The following is a 14,294-nucleotide window of genomic DNA, read 5'->3' on the forward strand; positions in this document are numbered from 1 at the left end:
CTCTCACTACTCTGTCCCCATGACCCCCAAATCTCTCAATACTTTTAATGGACTGGCTGGGATGATGTGATCAAACAAATTACCAAATAGTTCAAAACTGCTCACATACTACAATTCTGAATATGTGTATTCAAAAGTAACTCAAATTGTGTTCAGTGGGGCTTGCTCCCAGGTACGTTTGTACAGAATTGAAGTCTTAATCACACACATACCTACTCCCCCCACACACACACATTAGCAAATAACTCAGTTGTAAACATTAAGTCTTTGCCAGCTAAATGTGTATAAGACTGATAGGGAAGAGGATGAGAAGTAGACAAGAAAAAAATGTATATTTCTGTTTGTTTATTTTCTGTTTTTGTACATACCCCAGTTTTAAATCAATTGATGGTAGATATATATTTTGTATGGCTTTCTTACTGTTGTAATATTATTTCTCTCTCTCTCTCTCTCTCTCTGTGTGTGTGTGTGTGTGTGTGTGTGTGTATATACATGTCAAATGGGGTTAATTTATTCCAGTTGTTTAGTTTTGGTTTTGAGCCTCGTGTGGCGCAGAGCGGTAAAGCAGCAGTTTCTGCAGCCGAAACTCTCCCCATGGCCTGAGTTCGATCCCAGCGGAAGCTGGTTTCAGGCAGCCGGCTTGGGTCGACTCAGCCTTCCATCCTCCCAAGGTCGGTAAAATGAGTACCCAGTTAGCTGGGGGAAAGGTAATCACGGCCGGGGAAGGCAATGGCAAACCACCCCGCTATAAGGCCTGCCAAGAAAATGTCAGTGAAAGCTGGCGTCCCTCCAAGAGTCAGTAATGACTCAGTGCTTGCACGAGAGGTACCTTTCCTTTCCTTTCCTTAGTTTTGGTGTGTACATTTTCTGTTTATTTTTAAGTTACACCCAAGTTTATATACATATATATATACATACATACACACACACACACACACACACACACAAAACCAACATTAGAAAAGGTAAGCAATGAAGTTAGAAATTTGGTGATGTTTTTCTTTGACAATAGGGAGTTGTCCTGTTGGACAAGATCTGTATTTAATTTAGAGCGGGAAAGGCCAAAAGGGGTGTGTGGTTGGAGCAAAAGGAGATGGTGCCAAGTGGTCAAAGCAAAATGAGAGCCGCTGATATCATGTTGCCCAGGCCCAACAAAACCTTCAAGCATCCCAGTCCAAGCACCACCTCCAACACTGTTCCTGAGAATCCTCAGTCCTGTGAGACAGATTTTCAAATGGCATAGAATGGCGAAGATCACCAACCCCTTTCTGCTCATGAGAGAGTCCAATTAGAGGAGTTCTGCTCTGTGCAACTCTGTATCTGACCCACACCATATAAATATCTCTGGATTAATTTGATTGTGATGTGAAAAGGGTATACTAGGAAAATAGTAGATTGTAAGCCTATGCGGCAGGGTCTTGCTATTTACTGTGTAATCTGTACAGCACCATGTACATTGATGGTGCTATATAAATTATTAATAATAATAATAATAATAATAATAATAATAATAATAATAAGTATACTAGCGCTGCTTCAGGGGGAGAAACGCTGTTCCATCAAGGGTGAACTATTCCATCTGTTCCCCCCGCCCACCTGGAGACTTTAAAATCAAGGCTGGAGCTGAAATTTGGGAGGATCTGCTTCAGGGGGAGAAATGTTGTTCCAACTAAGTTATTTTTTCTTATCTGTTCTGTTTTGCTGTAAACTTGTATTTAGTATATTTTTGAATATTATTGTGATACTGATTGGCATATTGTTAAATATTGTTGTAGTTTTAATTTTTGTAAAATGCCCAGAGAGCTTCGGCTATTGGGTGGTATAAAAATGTAATAAATAAATAAAATAAATAAATATATTTCTGAATTTTTTTTTGGAGAAAGATAGCATGTAAATATAGAAGTAGTCACTTACAATCTAATACTTAAAACACTCTTATCAGTCTCACTGTGATCTTATATATAGGCCCACCTCAGGGTTCCCCCCTTCTATGTCCAATTATTGATCATGTTTTATAGCAACACACTTAACATGAGAAGGAAGTTTATGCATTTAACACTTTTAAAGCTGATTAGTCCAAACTGGAATAATGAAGCCTTCCCCAAATCTTTTGCTGGAGAGTCCAATATGAACACAATTCACAATGAGATTCAGGATAGTCCTAAACAGAATTTGCCCTTTATGCATTCCTAGAACTAATAAGCATTGCTTTACAAAAAAAATAGTGGATGACTACATGCCCAGATGTAATCTGGGGCCGTTTCTACATCTGTCTTTTCCCCCTGGATTGTCCCTGGATCCCGGGAGCAGATAGGGACAATCCCTCCATTTTCCTGGGATAACCCTTAGGTGTAGAAAGGGCCTCAAGCAGGATTCAGAAGAAAGCAAGATCCTCTCTATTAGAATGTCTAGACAGCATTTCCCTGAACTCTTATGTCTAGTGTTTCTAAGCTAAATAGGAAAAGACAACGAGGCAGATAACTGGAAGGTATGGGCACTTTTTTAAAAAATGATCCTTTGGCTGCCCAAATTACATGAATTGTGCAACTGCTATCTAGGATAGATGCATGGATTATGACTGTCATAAGTCACTTACCTTCCTTGGCTGCACTTCCCCTCCCCCCCTTCAGTCTAGCCACTTGGTGTGCCCTAGCCACTTGGGGGGCACGCAGGAGACGCATGGAGAGGAGAGCAAGGGAATGCCCTACCGCCCTGCATTTAAGAAATTAAATCTTGCCATACGTCAGGGAAACAAAGTGGCTGAAGTTCCCTAGATGTTTACCGAATAAATTTCACAGCCACTACAAAAAATGTTTATCCTCCAAATTCAGTATTTAGAACAATATGGTTTGTGTCAGAGCTTTCCAACTCCAGAACAGTGTATGATGTTTGTGTATGTCTCCTTAAGTCTATCTTTCAAGACATGGCATCAAAGATCGTAAGAGGATAACATAGTCAAGAACTGACTTATTTAATAAAGTCATGGCTTTATTAAATTATTTATCTGAAGACGAGTAATAATGAACCCTAATAGCCAATGCAATGGGTGGTTTTGTTAATGAATCTGCTAATTTCCCATTTGTGTGTGCATGCATTTTCTCAAATTAAGGGTCAAACTACATGTTATATTGATTTTTCTTCAAGTATTGTGCATTGGTTAGCAGGTGGTGTGAGTGATGAAGCTCATTTTTAGTCATGAATGAAAAATTGTTATGCAGAGACTGAACTCTCAAAAATAAATTAAATTGGATTTGGACTGCCATATGGAAAGGAAACCAGTTAAAAACATGTTCAGTACCAGTCATACTTGCTCCTCTAAGTTGCTGTAAATTCTCTGTCCGTGCCTGTTCTCTTGTCTGGAACATTTGTGCTTGTACCTGGCACTTTGAAAAAGGTCATTTGGCCTGATCCAGAAATCAATATGTGTAAAGAACTTTTGTTGACTGACACCACCCCCTACCAACTATTCATAAGGAGTTGTTCCAGGGAGGAGCTCATGAGATCCAGCAGTACAGCAAAAGATTGTGTACCTGCTGTTACCTCCATGAAACAGGTAAATAAAATTATCAGATCCAAAAGCACTGATCACATGACCAATGGGGAAGGGAGAAAGGAAGGGTTCATGGTTCTGTGTATCCAAGCAATTATGCCCAGTAAAATGGTTCTACAGATCATTAACACTGAAAGATCCTCAGATGTACAGTAAACTGGGAATATAAACTGCATAACAACAGTGCCCTTCAAGAGCACCCTAACTTAAAAATAGTAGTATGCTTTTCATTACCATTTCAAACTCTGAGTAATTAACTCTGTTGATATGAATAAGGTTCAATGAGAGTCAAACAATCCAATAATAAAAAGAGGAGATGCTGCAGTTTAATACCAGATGAAAGTTTTGTACTTGGAGGCTGGGGAGTTGCCAGGGGTTGGGGGTGAGGAGATACACAAAAGTTCTGAAAATTCATAAGAAGTTGGTTTGAGGTTAAGCTATTTGATTTTTCACTGGACACTTAATTCATTGTAGGTTTAACGTGTTCTGCAGAATGGATTTTAAAAATCCACCATTATTATAGTGGAAATTATGGTTTAACCTACAGTTGTAAAGTTATTTGTCTTTAGAAAACAAAGTGAACACATATTTTAATCTTACATAACCACTACAGGTATTTTAAATGTGTTCAGAAAATGTAAAGTATATTGACAGTTCCATTATTGCAATTGTTTACTGTTAACAATATTGCAATCAAGTCTAAATATCTAAAAATATTGCAATAAAATCTGAGAGAACTATGCTTTTGTGCATTGATGACACAGACTTACTTAACTTTGCAAATAAACTATATTACACAATCAAAAGACCATTGTCTGCAGTTAACTATCTGTCCACATATGCACAAGGAAGTCCAAGGTACATTGGCAACATGCCGTTGCAAGTAGAGAAGGAAGCATAGAATAAAGACACAGACACCAGAACTTGGGTTAAACTAGGGCCCCTTTATTTGAATAACATGGGTAGTTCTCCCTTCTCTGGATCAGCATGTGAAAGTGCGGGAATCGATGTGTCCTTTCTCAGGCCATTTGCCTGGGTTTATGGGCAAGCACTCTCCAAAGCCAGGAGTCAGGTAAAACCTGGCTCCTTTCTTATATAGAATCATAGGCCATCGAGTCCAACCCCCTGCTCAATGCAGGAATCCACCCTAAAGCATATCTGACAGATGGTTGTCCAGCTGCCTCTTGCTCTGCATGTGTGGGGAGATTGCCTCATGTCACCCCTTCCCTGTGCCTCACAGCTCAGGACAGGAGGGTCTCTAAAGGCAAACCATATCCTGACATGGGAACCTCACAGTTCCCTACGAGCAGGTCCTCCAGATATGCCAATCACCAAAAGGTGCCATAGTGCTCACCGTCCCTATTCTGATATTGCCAATTACCGCACATCCTGCAACCGGAGGGGCCAAGCCTTAGCTTTGGCACCCTACTCCCCCCCCCCAATATTAGAAGAGGGAGGGAGGGTGGGAGCTGAAAAAACAGAGAGGCCGAGTATGGAGCGGGACCAGCCTTCATAAGCTTGGCCCCGCTCCTGCCTCATGTGGCCCACGTGTGCAACACATAAGGCCTTCATTCCCCTCCTCCCCACTACAACTACTGTTCCTCCCCCTCACGCCATGCCAGTCGAGGGGGATAAGAGACTTGCAAGTGGAGAAGGAAGCATAGAATAAAGACACAGACACCACAGCTTGGGATAAACTAGGGCCTCTTTATTTCACAACAAGGGGGATTCAACCCTTCCCTGGAACTGCATGTGAAAAGTGCAGGAATCAATATGTACTAATGTCAGGCTACTAGAGGCCGAGGGTTTTGGCAGGTGGGCTCTCATAGTCCCAGCCCCACTCTGCTTCAAAGGCACACGAGTGCCTAAGCATGTGTGGTGCCTTCATTCTCCTCCTCCCCACTGGCAATGTCTGCTTCCCATCCAAGCCGTTCCGGCTGGGCGGATATCGGGTTTTCTGGATTGCTGACTAATTCACAAAACCTCTCTGTGATAAACTCCTTTACTGACAAGTCTCCTCAGAGCTAAATCAGCACCTCTGCGATCCTTGAGAGAGCTAACTCTCTCCCAGACTTGCCCATGGTCCTTGTCAGTTTCCACTATTTGGACTTCCAGCTATTGCTCTTCCCTACTCCACTCCTCTATGTTATTCTCATCTCTCTCCCCCCGCTCAAACCTAATCTACACCAAGTGGGATATTGCACTATGAAAGCAGAATGGAAACGGTATATAAAAAGAAGGATCAACCCCAAGCAGGATATAGCGGTAAGAAAGTGGTATATGGTATGTGTCAACGGGCCTCAACAGTTGTCAGTGCACTTCAATACTGGTATAAAGCAGTAGTGTGGTTCCTGTCTTTTATATACCACTTTCATACTGCTTTCATGGTGCAATATCCTGCATGGTATAGGCCATGGCTAGATGAAGGTGTCGGAGGGTGATGATCTCGCAATTTTCTAATCGTGAGATCGTCGCCCTGGACTACACGTGGCGCGTGACATTGCGGCTGCCATTTTCTGTTTGTTTTTTTAAATGAGAAGGAGCGCACGAGTGCTTGTGCACAAACCAGTGAGTTAGGTGGTTTTTTTTTTAAAAAAAAACTCGCCCTCCCGCCACCCCCAATGGGCACAGAGCTCCTCAGGAGGTCTGTGCCCCATGCCCGGCTCCTGGCTCCTCACAGTTACTCTTGAGGAACTGGGACAAACCATGCTGCCTGCCCACACGTTCCACGGTCTCAGGATCACCCCGAGACTGTGGAAAAAGTGGGGGGGAAAGCTATGCTGATATCCCGCATAGAGAGCTTCGGCTATTGGGCGGTATAAAAATGTAATAAATAAAATAAAATAAAATAAAATAAATAAATCCCGGGGCAAGGGAGGAATCATCCCTCCCTGCTCCTGGGATCCCCTGTGCATCATGTGGATGCACTGGGATGATCCTGGGGCGATCCCTGGGATATTGGCAGGTCTAGCCATGGCTGTAGATTAGGCCTCAGTCTTTGTGGCTTGCACCACCCATTTCCAGAATGCTCTAATCATCTTCAGGTGTGGCAACATTGGGAGCAAGTCCAGCTGATTCTCCATCCCCACACAATTTCTCACACACTGTATGAACTGTGGCTTCCACCGATAATATTATGTATTTGCTCAGTTATCACTTCTGAATTAGAAAGGGATCAAGAGCTCAATATAGTTATATGTCAACTCACTTCAACTTCTGCTCACCTTGTCAATGTACAAATAAATCAGTGATTAAAGTTAAAGTGATTTCAGGAGTGGTGGTCCCAGAACAGTGTAAACTCTGCCCTAATAAGGTATAATAAAAGAACTGATGATTTCCTCTTTTGTAACCTAAATTTGTCTAACACACTACTGCCTAAGAATTTAGCATTGAAGCACCATTCAATACCCAACATATTCAGAATATAAATGAGAATAAGGACTGGAGAAGGTTGCGTATTTATTCTTTTATCATTTTACACGTTTACACACAAATCTAACATTTTATGGAGCAGGAAAAGGAGCTTAAAGGTGAATGATAAAATATTATTAAGACAACTTATAAAAGGAAAGATGTACCCAAAATGTATTAAGAAACATTCAGTTTGCTATGGAAGCAGAGCCAAAGTGATGCTCCTATGATGGAGTAAATTAAATGCACCATATAACTTTTCACAGTGTTAGCGGTTTCCTGAAACAAGGTACTGTAATGGTCACCATGTTTAAACTATGGCTTCATATTTTGGCTTTTTGGAAACCATTAACCATGCTAACAAGAAGCTATGCTTAACTGCAGCTTCTTGGCCTACACCACTTCCCCAATATTTCTTCCAGACAATTGTCAAAATCTCTTCTCGCTTTCCATGTTCCTTACACTATGCTCCTCCTCCTCAACGTGCATCTTTCTTCTGTCTCCGTATTTTTCTTTCCCTCTTTCATCACTCTGTCACATCTTTCTCACAGTCCTACCTCTCAATTTTTAATGCAGAAAAGGATTAAAAGTATGACATTTACAACGAAAAAGCAGTAAAATAGAACAAAACCCTGTGCCACCCTTGGATTGAAGTGAGGATGAGTGAAGTTTAAACAAAAAGCAAGGTAGATGTGAATCTTCACACAGAGGGAGAAGACTGTGCACCACAAAATAATGGAAATGGGTATTCCTCCATTTGAACTTTTTTTCTCTGCATAAAGAAAAGGCAAAAGAAATTCTGTTCAGATGATATGATACTGAATGGCAAAAATTGATATCCTTGGCAGGTAATTTTTGTTCTCTTTTATTTTTTGCATCCAATTCCCAACTGGGAGTAAAGGGGCTAATTATTTGTTTATAAGACTTTATATGACCCATATGCTACCAACTGTCTCTGGAGAGGCCACCAGTGAGGGAGGAAGCAGCAGCCAGGCACCTCTCCACCGTGCCTGGGTCCAGCTCCAGCTGAGAGCCCCCTCCCTCCTGCTGTCACCTGTAACTGCTGAACTTTCCAACTAAGATTGTAGTGCCTGAATTTGCTTTCCTTTTCCCCCTCCTCCTCCTCCTCCCTCCCAATCCCCTTTCCTTTTGTGTCATGTCTTTTAGATTGTAAGCCTGTGGGCAGGGACTGTCAAGAAATACTTTTGTAAGCCGCCGTGAGAGCCTTTTTTGGCTGAATGGCGGCATAAAAATCCTTAAATAAATAAATAAAATAAATAAATATGAATGTTCTGCCATCTTCCATGTTAGAGACAAGATTGAACTAGGGGTTTTCATTGTGACCTCATTGTCCTTGAGGTTCAGGGGATTTAGAGACTAATACAAATCTTACTACATTGTAATTTCTCTCAGGATATTAGGAGAGAAGTGATTATAGCTCTATTATCTAAGTTACCTGGTAGAGACAATTTGTTTTATGTATCTTAATGTTTAGCCAACATCATCCCTGTGGTTACTGAAAAGGTTGCTAGGGTGTTTCCCCCCCTGTTGCTATTAAGTTGAGAGCCCAGTTTGATTTGTATAGTGTGGATTGATACTGCTCTATATGTCTCGCTCTTTATATTTTATATCTGGTATTTTTAATCTAGTCATGGAGCATAATAAATGATTTGAACTAGATAGCAGCAGAGCCAAAGAGAGATCCAGATGCTGAAATGGGGCAATTCGCCTGCCTGTGGTTCTAGAAATACTGGCAAGGAAAAAAAAAACATTGTTTCCACATGGGGGCAGAGAGTTCCTTCTCGTTTATCTTGTGGTAAACTCCCCCCCTTCATATATTTTAATATGATTTTAGATTGTAAGCCTCTAGGCAGGGTATCGCTGTTTTATTTGTATATTTTGTATAGCACCAAGTACACGGCTGGTGCTAAATAAATAAATAATGGTAATAAGATGTATTGGAAAACTTTTCTAAGAGAAGAGAATGGAACACTTAGACACAGAACCTATAGCAGCTTTGCTCTATAATAGCAACATTTTATTTGTTTAACAACACAGTTATATGTTCCGTTGCCAAAGTAGGCTCATGCCCTTAAGACTGTGACAATCATTGTGCAAACCAACCTTGGAATAAGGAGTTTTGAAGATCCATGAAGGTATGTAGAAGACCTGTGCAGTAAGCAGGGACAGGGAGCCACTCCCACCTGTTATAGCAAGTACAGCAGCAGGATAGGATCAGACTACAACATTGTACTCACTCCACAATGTGGGTGTACATTCTTACCTCAAACTTTTGTCTCAGTTCTGCATTTCCATCATCATCAGCTTCTGGTATTGGAACATTGTAGTACTCGCCTTCTTCTTCGTTAAGTAGCTTGTACCTGTAGAATGAAAAGAAAACACTTTTATGTATTTGGCATCTTTTCCTTGATATTTGTAGTGTAACAAGGATGCAAATTGTTTTCAACATGCACAGCTGAGAAACAGCTGAGATAGGGACTTGCAGTGTAATCCCTGAATTAAAACCTAATCGGGTCAAAGAGACACTCTCCTTAGAAAGTTTGCTTATCTGTGCAGCATTTGTCTGGGATGAGGAATTTACACAACAATGCATAGTAAATGCATGGCCAATATGAAGGCTGCTGCTTCCCTTCCAGAAAAATATTTGGAGAGGATGCATGCCTGACTTGCACTAAGTACCCCCATTCTTTTGGGGATCATCTGAAGGAGAAAGATGCTACTACCATATTAGAGCAATGTGTATCGGTTATTGGCTGCATTCACATAACATGACAACCTACACTCAAGGCTGAAGACAAGTTGAGTGTGGGTTGTTTTTGAAATGTGGGTTGTCTTTGAACCATAGGTTGTTGTGTTGTGTGACCAATGAACAACCCACGAAAAAAACCCAGAGTTTGTTGTTGGGTTGTGAACTGTGGATTATGAAGCAGATAACACAATAGCCCATGCTTCAACAACAACAACAACAAAAACAAAAACAACAACTCACAGTTCAATGACAGCACTCACTTGACCTTTAGTGGGAGTTGTCATATTGTGTAAACCTAGTCACTGATTCAGTGTTTAAAACAAAAATACCAAAGATTTTTTTTAGTGTCTGTTTAATTTCTGTCCTTACTATTTACAGTCTAATGACTGGGGGTTTCAACATTACACATTCTTTAAATATCTGTTTGATATGTTTAGGAAAAGTTTTAATGGGGTTTATTGCTGATTAATTTAAGTAATATATTAATAACATATTAGTGAAGCATGCTAATTTATCAAGGACTCTCTTACCATCCACATGCTGGTGATTTCATGAGTTCTGACACCCCAAAAGAAAGTGATCCCATGAAATCATTCCTAGTTGTTCGATCCCAATCCCAGACTTCCACGGATAACCTTCTATCTTTGTCTGTAGGCTTTAATTTACTACAAACAAGAAGAGAAAAACATATGCCATTCTGAGAAGTATACGAAACGTAATGAAATGTCTGCAATTAAAAATATGGATAGGAAAAGTACCAAAGTTCAACTTACAACTTGAATGTCTCATTCCAATGTGGATTAAGTGTGGAACGGATAGTTTTTGTTTTTTGTTTACTCTCATTCTTAGGATCTGGAATAAGTTTCAGCTTCACATAAGGATCTGAAAGTCCATTTGGATCCATAGGAATTAGATTTCTTGCATCTCGCACTGCAAGTATACAAAAAAGCAATCTATATTATTATATATTCAATGAAAAAGGTTTCAATGCTATGTACATCATTAAAACCATAAATACTGAAAACCATAACCAATTCCAAACTCAGCATAGAGTTATCAGGGATCTACAGCTGTTTGAAAAGGAAGGGAAGGAAAAGGAATGGGTTTAATATAGCCAAGTGCTGTAAGCAGTCCTCCCACACTGAACAGTGAAAAGAACCCCACTCCCCAAATATGATATGCCCTGGGTCCTGTTTTTACCTATCCCCAAAAGACTTCGCCCTATTCAGGCATTCACTATGTGTACTTAGAAAAACTTTCAGGCTCATGTACTTCCCTGTCTCCTCCATTGCAGCTGTGAGGAGATCAGAGAAGATTCCAATTCCATTTTAGATTACTTACAGTTTAGTGTAGTTACTCTTAACTATAGTTAGTGGAAAGGAATGCCACGTAGAAGATGGAGCAGACTTCTCTGTTGCTCAAGACGAAGGACTAGAACTAATGAGTGGAAATTAAAGGGAAGCAGATTTTGGCTAAACATTAGGAGAAACTTCCTACTTGTAAGAACTGTTTTATAGTGGAGCAAACTACCTCAGGAGGTGATGGGCTCTCTTTCACTGGAGTATTTAAGCAGAGGCTGAAGGCCAACTGCCAGGGATGCTGCAGCTGCCTCGTGCATTGTGGAAGAAGTTGAAATAGATGGTCTCCAGGTCCCTTCAAACTCTATGATTCTATGAAACAAGCCAGCTTTGCAAACTATGATTTAAAGTTTGTTTGTTTCCACTAACCACAATATTTTGGGTTCAGATGACACTGCAAACTGCAGTTAATATAAAATGGAAGCAAAAGCTTCTGAACTCCTCCATGCAGTCCTGTTGGAGGAGGAACGGGGAGCACGTAAGCCTGAGTCTCACTAGGGCTCATCATTGTAATGCTAAAGCATCATTGTAATGCTAAAACATGGTTTAGTACTACATCTGAATCAGTCCTATATGCGGAAGAACAGTAACTCTAGACTTACAAGAATTCTCACACAAGTTTATCTATATTTTACAATTTTAAACTTACTGATAAAGCAGTTTTGTTTTCCTCATTCTCTGCATGGGAAACAGCCCATGATCTGGCTTCATACAGGCACATACATTGCAAGAGAGGTTACATATGCAGAAGGCCAATCTCACTCTATCAAAATTTATAAAAACTAATCAAGGGTAGGATCCACAAATACATGAACCCAAGGAGCTGCAATCCAGTGGAAGTTACTGTGGAAGGAGGGGAGACAACTAATTTTTTTTATCAATTCTTATTTTTTGCCAATTCTTTCTTACCCCTGCAGTCCTTTGGACCACTTCCCAGCCTGTTCTGGAGGGTCCCCCAACCCTCTAAAGCAAATTTTCAGGGAGATGCAGTCTTCTGCCCTGTTTTTCAAGAGGCCACAGTCTCCCCCCTCTTCTTCCAGCAGAGCATTGAGTGAACAGAGTTTTAATTGTCAGTTTAATTTCTTTTGCCACAAGATTAATGAAGGACAGGGATAGACAGATGAAGGTAGATTATTTGACTCATGGCTCTCACTTTCGCTTAATGTCTGAAGGTAGAAAATCTTTCAGTACTGAAGGCAGGTGACAAATGCTAGACAAACATAGTCTAATATTCTGTAAACTTTAATTATGCAAAAACAGTACAGCAATAAATTTCAACTCAGAACATTCCCTAGACCAGCTTCTGAGAACATGAGCCATTTTCCTTTCTGGAAATAAAGGCATGGCTGTGGTGGGAGTTAAAGCAGCACACTGCTGCTTTTGTCTATCAGAAATAATAAACAATGAAGAGCAAAGGGCTGAGAATTTCTAGCCATGTCACAAAACACACACATTATTGTTCAAAAAGAGGTCACCAGAACCACCTTCTATTCTGCAATATAAAATTTAGCACTTCCCCATCACCACCACCACCTTGTAACCAGTATTATAAATGTAAAAGTTATAAAAGCATTATAAAAGAGTATTATAAATGTTATTTTACTTGAAGTGTTTTGTAAGCTGCAAAATCAAGCTTTTATATCTGTGTGGATTGCTGAGAACAAAATGAAAAATTGGCAGAGAAAAACAGTACTTTGATCTGGTATTAGTTATGGTAACTCTATATTCCTCTGCAGAATCTATATGATCAATTAGATCTGTAGTAAAGCAGCAATAGAATAAAGATCCTGGAAAACAATTTTCTAATTATAAAAGTAGGATGGAACAATATTTTTAGATTTGAGCCTTACAGAATTTTGTCCTGTTTAAAGACAAAGGATGAAAACCTATACATATTTAGACAGGGAAAAAAAACTCTTACAATTCCCAGCATTCCCCAACCATGTCTGCGGAATGCTGGGAGTTATAGGATTTTTTTTTAATCTAAACCCCCAAATTTATCTCAGCCTTATGTCATTATTGTAATGGAAAGGATGACTGAGATCCAAAGAGAACCCATGCATGCACAAAGAAGCATTTCTATGGCCACATCAGTGCAGCTAGGTTCTCCTTTTATCTGCAGAACGTTTATCAGCTTTATATCAAATGCCCTCCAGAAGGAATATTTTTGGCTACATGTAAGAGGTTAAAGTACAAAAAGGGAGCTGTACACAAAACCCTTTGGCTCATGGCCTATAATGAGAATAAAAAATGTTAACCATCGTTATAAAATGGCAGCATTATAATTTAATTGTATTATTCTAATTAAGAATCTAGTGCCTGAATTTGCTTTCCCCCCTCCTCCCTCCCAATCCCCTTTCCTTTTGTGTCATGTATTTTAGATTGTAAGCCTGTGGGCAGAAGCTGTCTTAAGAAATATTTTTGTAACCCGCCTTGACAGCCTTTTTGGCTAAAGGGCGGGATAAAAATGCTAAAATAAATAAATAAATAAAATATGACATTTGTATGTGTCTGAAACATGAATCACTATTACATTTTATTACTCCCTGGGCACAGTTACAGTGTTACATTAGAAATAGCATTAAAATATATTTATAATATTATTTATATAATGGCTTAGTCAAAGTAAATGATAAGGATTTCTACAGTGCTTTAGGTATTCAGAAGTAACCACTACTGATACATCATTAATGGACAATAAGAACTGCATGGCTACTAAGAATATAAGACAAAAGCATCGATTTGGAGAGACTTCGGGATTAATGTGATAAATGGTAAAACAGCTTTCCACCACAATTGTAATCCCCCTTCCAATGAGTAAAGAAGAACCTCTTCCTATGGATTCAGGATGGGAAAGAAACAAACGGAACAGATGGAGAAGAGAAGAGACTCATAAAATTAAAGTTTGAATATGCTACAACAGTCCATATTGGGACAGTTTACACTTAATGACAACTCATGAGTTAAACAACCCATGGGCTCTTGGGGACTTCAGAGCTGACAGACCTGAGTTCGCTGCAGAGTCAAGAGGGCAGAGGTGTGAGTAGGCGAGAGGCAGTCTACCAAGCTAGCTGAATGCAAAAAACCTCTTGAGAAAGATCCTCCCTGAGCTAAAGTAATTATTGGACTGCGCAGGAAATTCTCCCTTTTAGTTGAAAGAGCAGATGCCTAGCTTAGTTAGCCTAATTAAGCTTAGAGGAAAGAT

The 14,294-nt window shown here is 40.0% G+C and overlaps 1 protein-coding gene across 2 annotated transcripts in view; it reads right to left on the minus strand.

Annotated features, from left to right (window-relative positions):
• PRKCA (protein kinase C alpha) overlaps positions 1–14,294 on the minus strand; it is a 212,883-nt gene that overhangs the window by 44,860 nt on the left and 153,729 nt on the right. For both annotated transcript variants that reach the window (XM_063120032.1, XM_063120033.1), the window contains exons 6-8: positions 10,505–10,661; positions 10,262–10,396; positions 9,246–9,342 (exon numbers count right to left, since the gene is read on the minus strand). In XM_063120032.1, the coding sequence (XP_062976102.1) occupies positions 9,246–9,342; positions 10,262–10,396; positions 10,505–10,661 (389 nt within the window). The remainder of the gene's footprint in view (positions 1–9,245; positions 9,343–10,261; positions 10,397–10,504; positions 10,662–14,294) is intronic.

The sequence above is a fragment of the Elgaria multicarinata genome, chromosome 3 (assembly GCF_023053635.1).
Source record: "Elgaria multicarinata webbii isolate HBS135686 ecotype San Diego chromosome 3, rElgMul1.1.pri, whole genome shotgun sequence".
In the NCBI taxonomy this organism is placed as follows: Eukaryota; Metazoa; Chordata; class Lepidosauria; order Squamata; family Anguidae; genus Elgaria; species Elgaria multicarinata.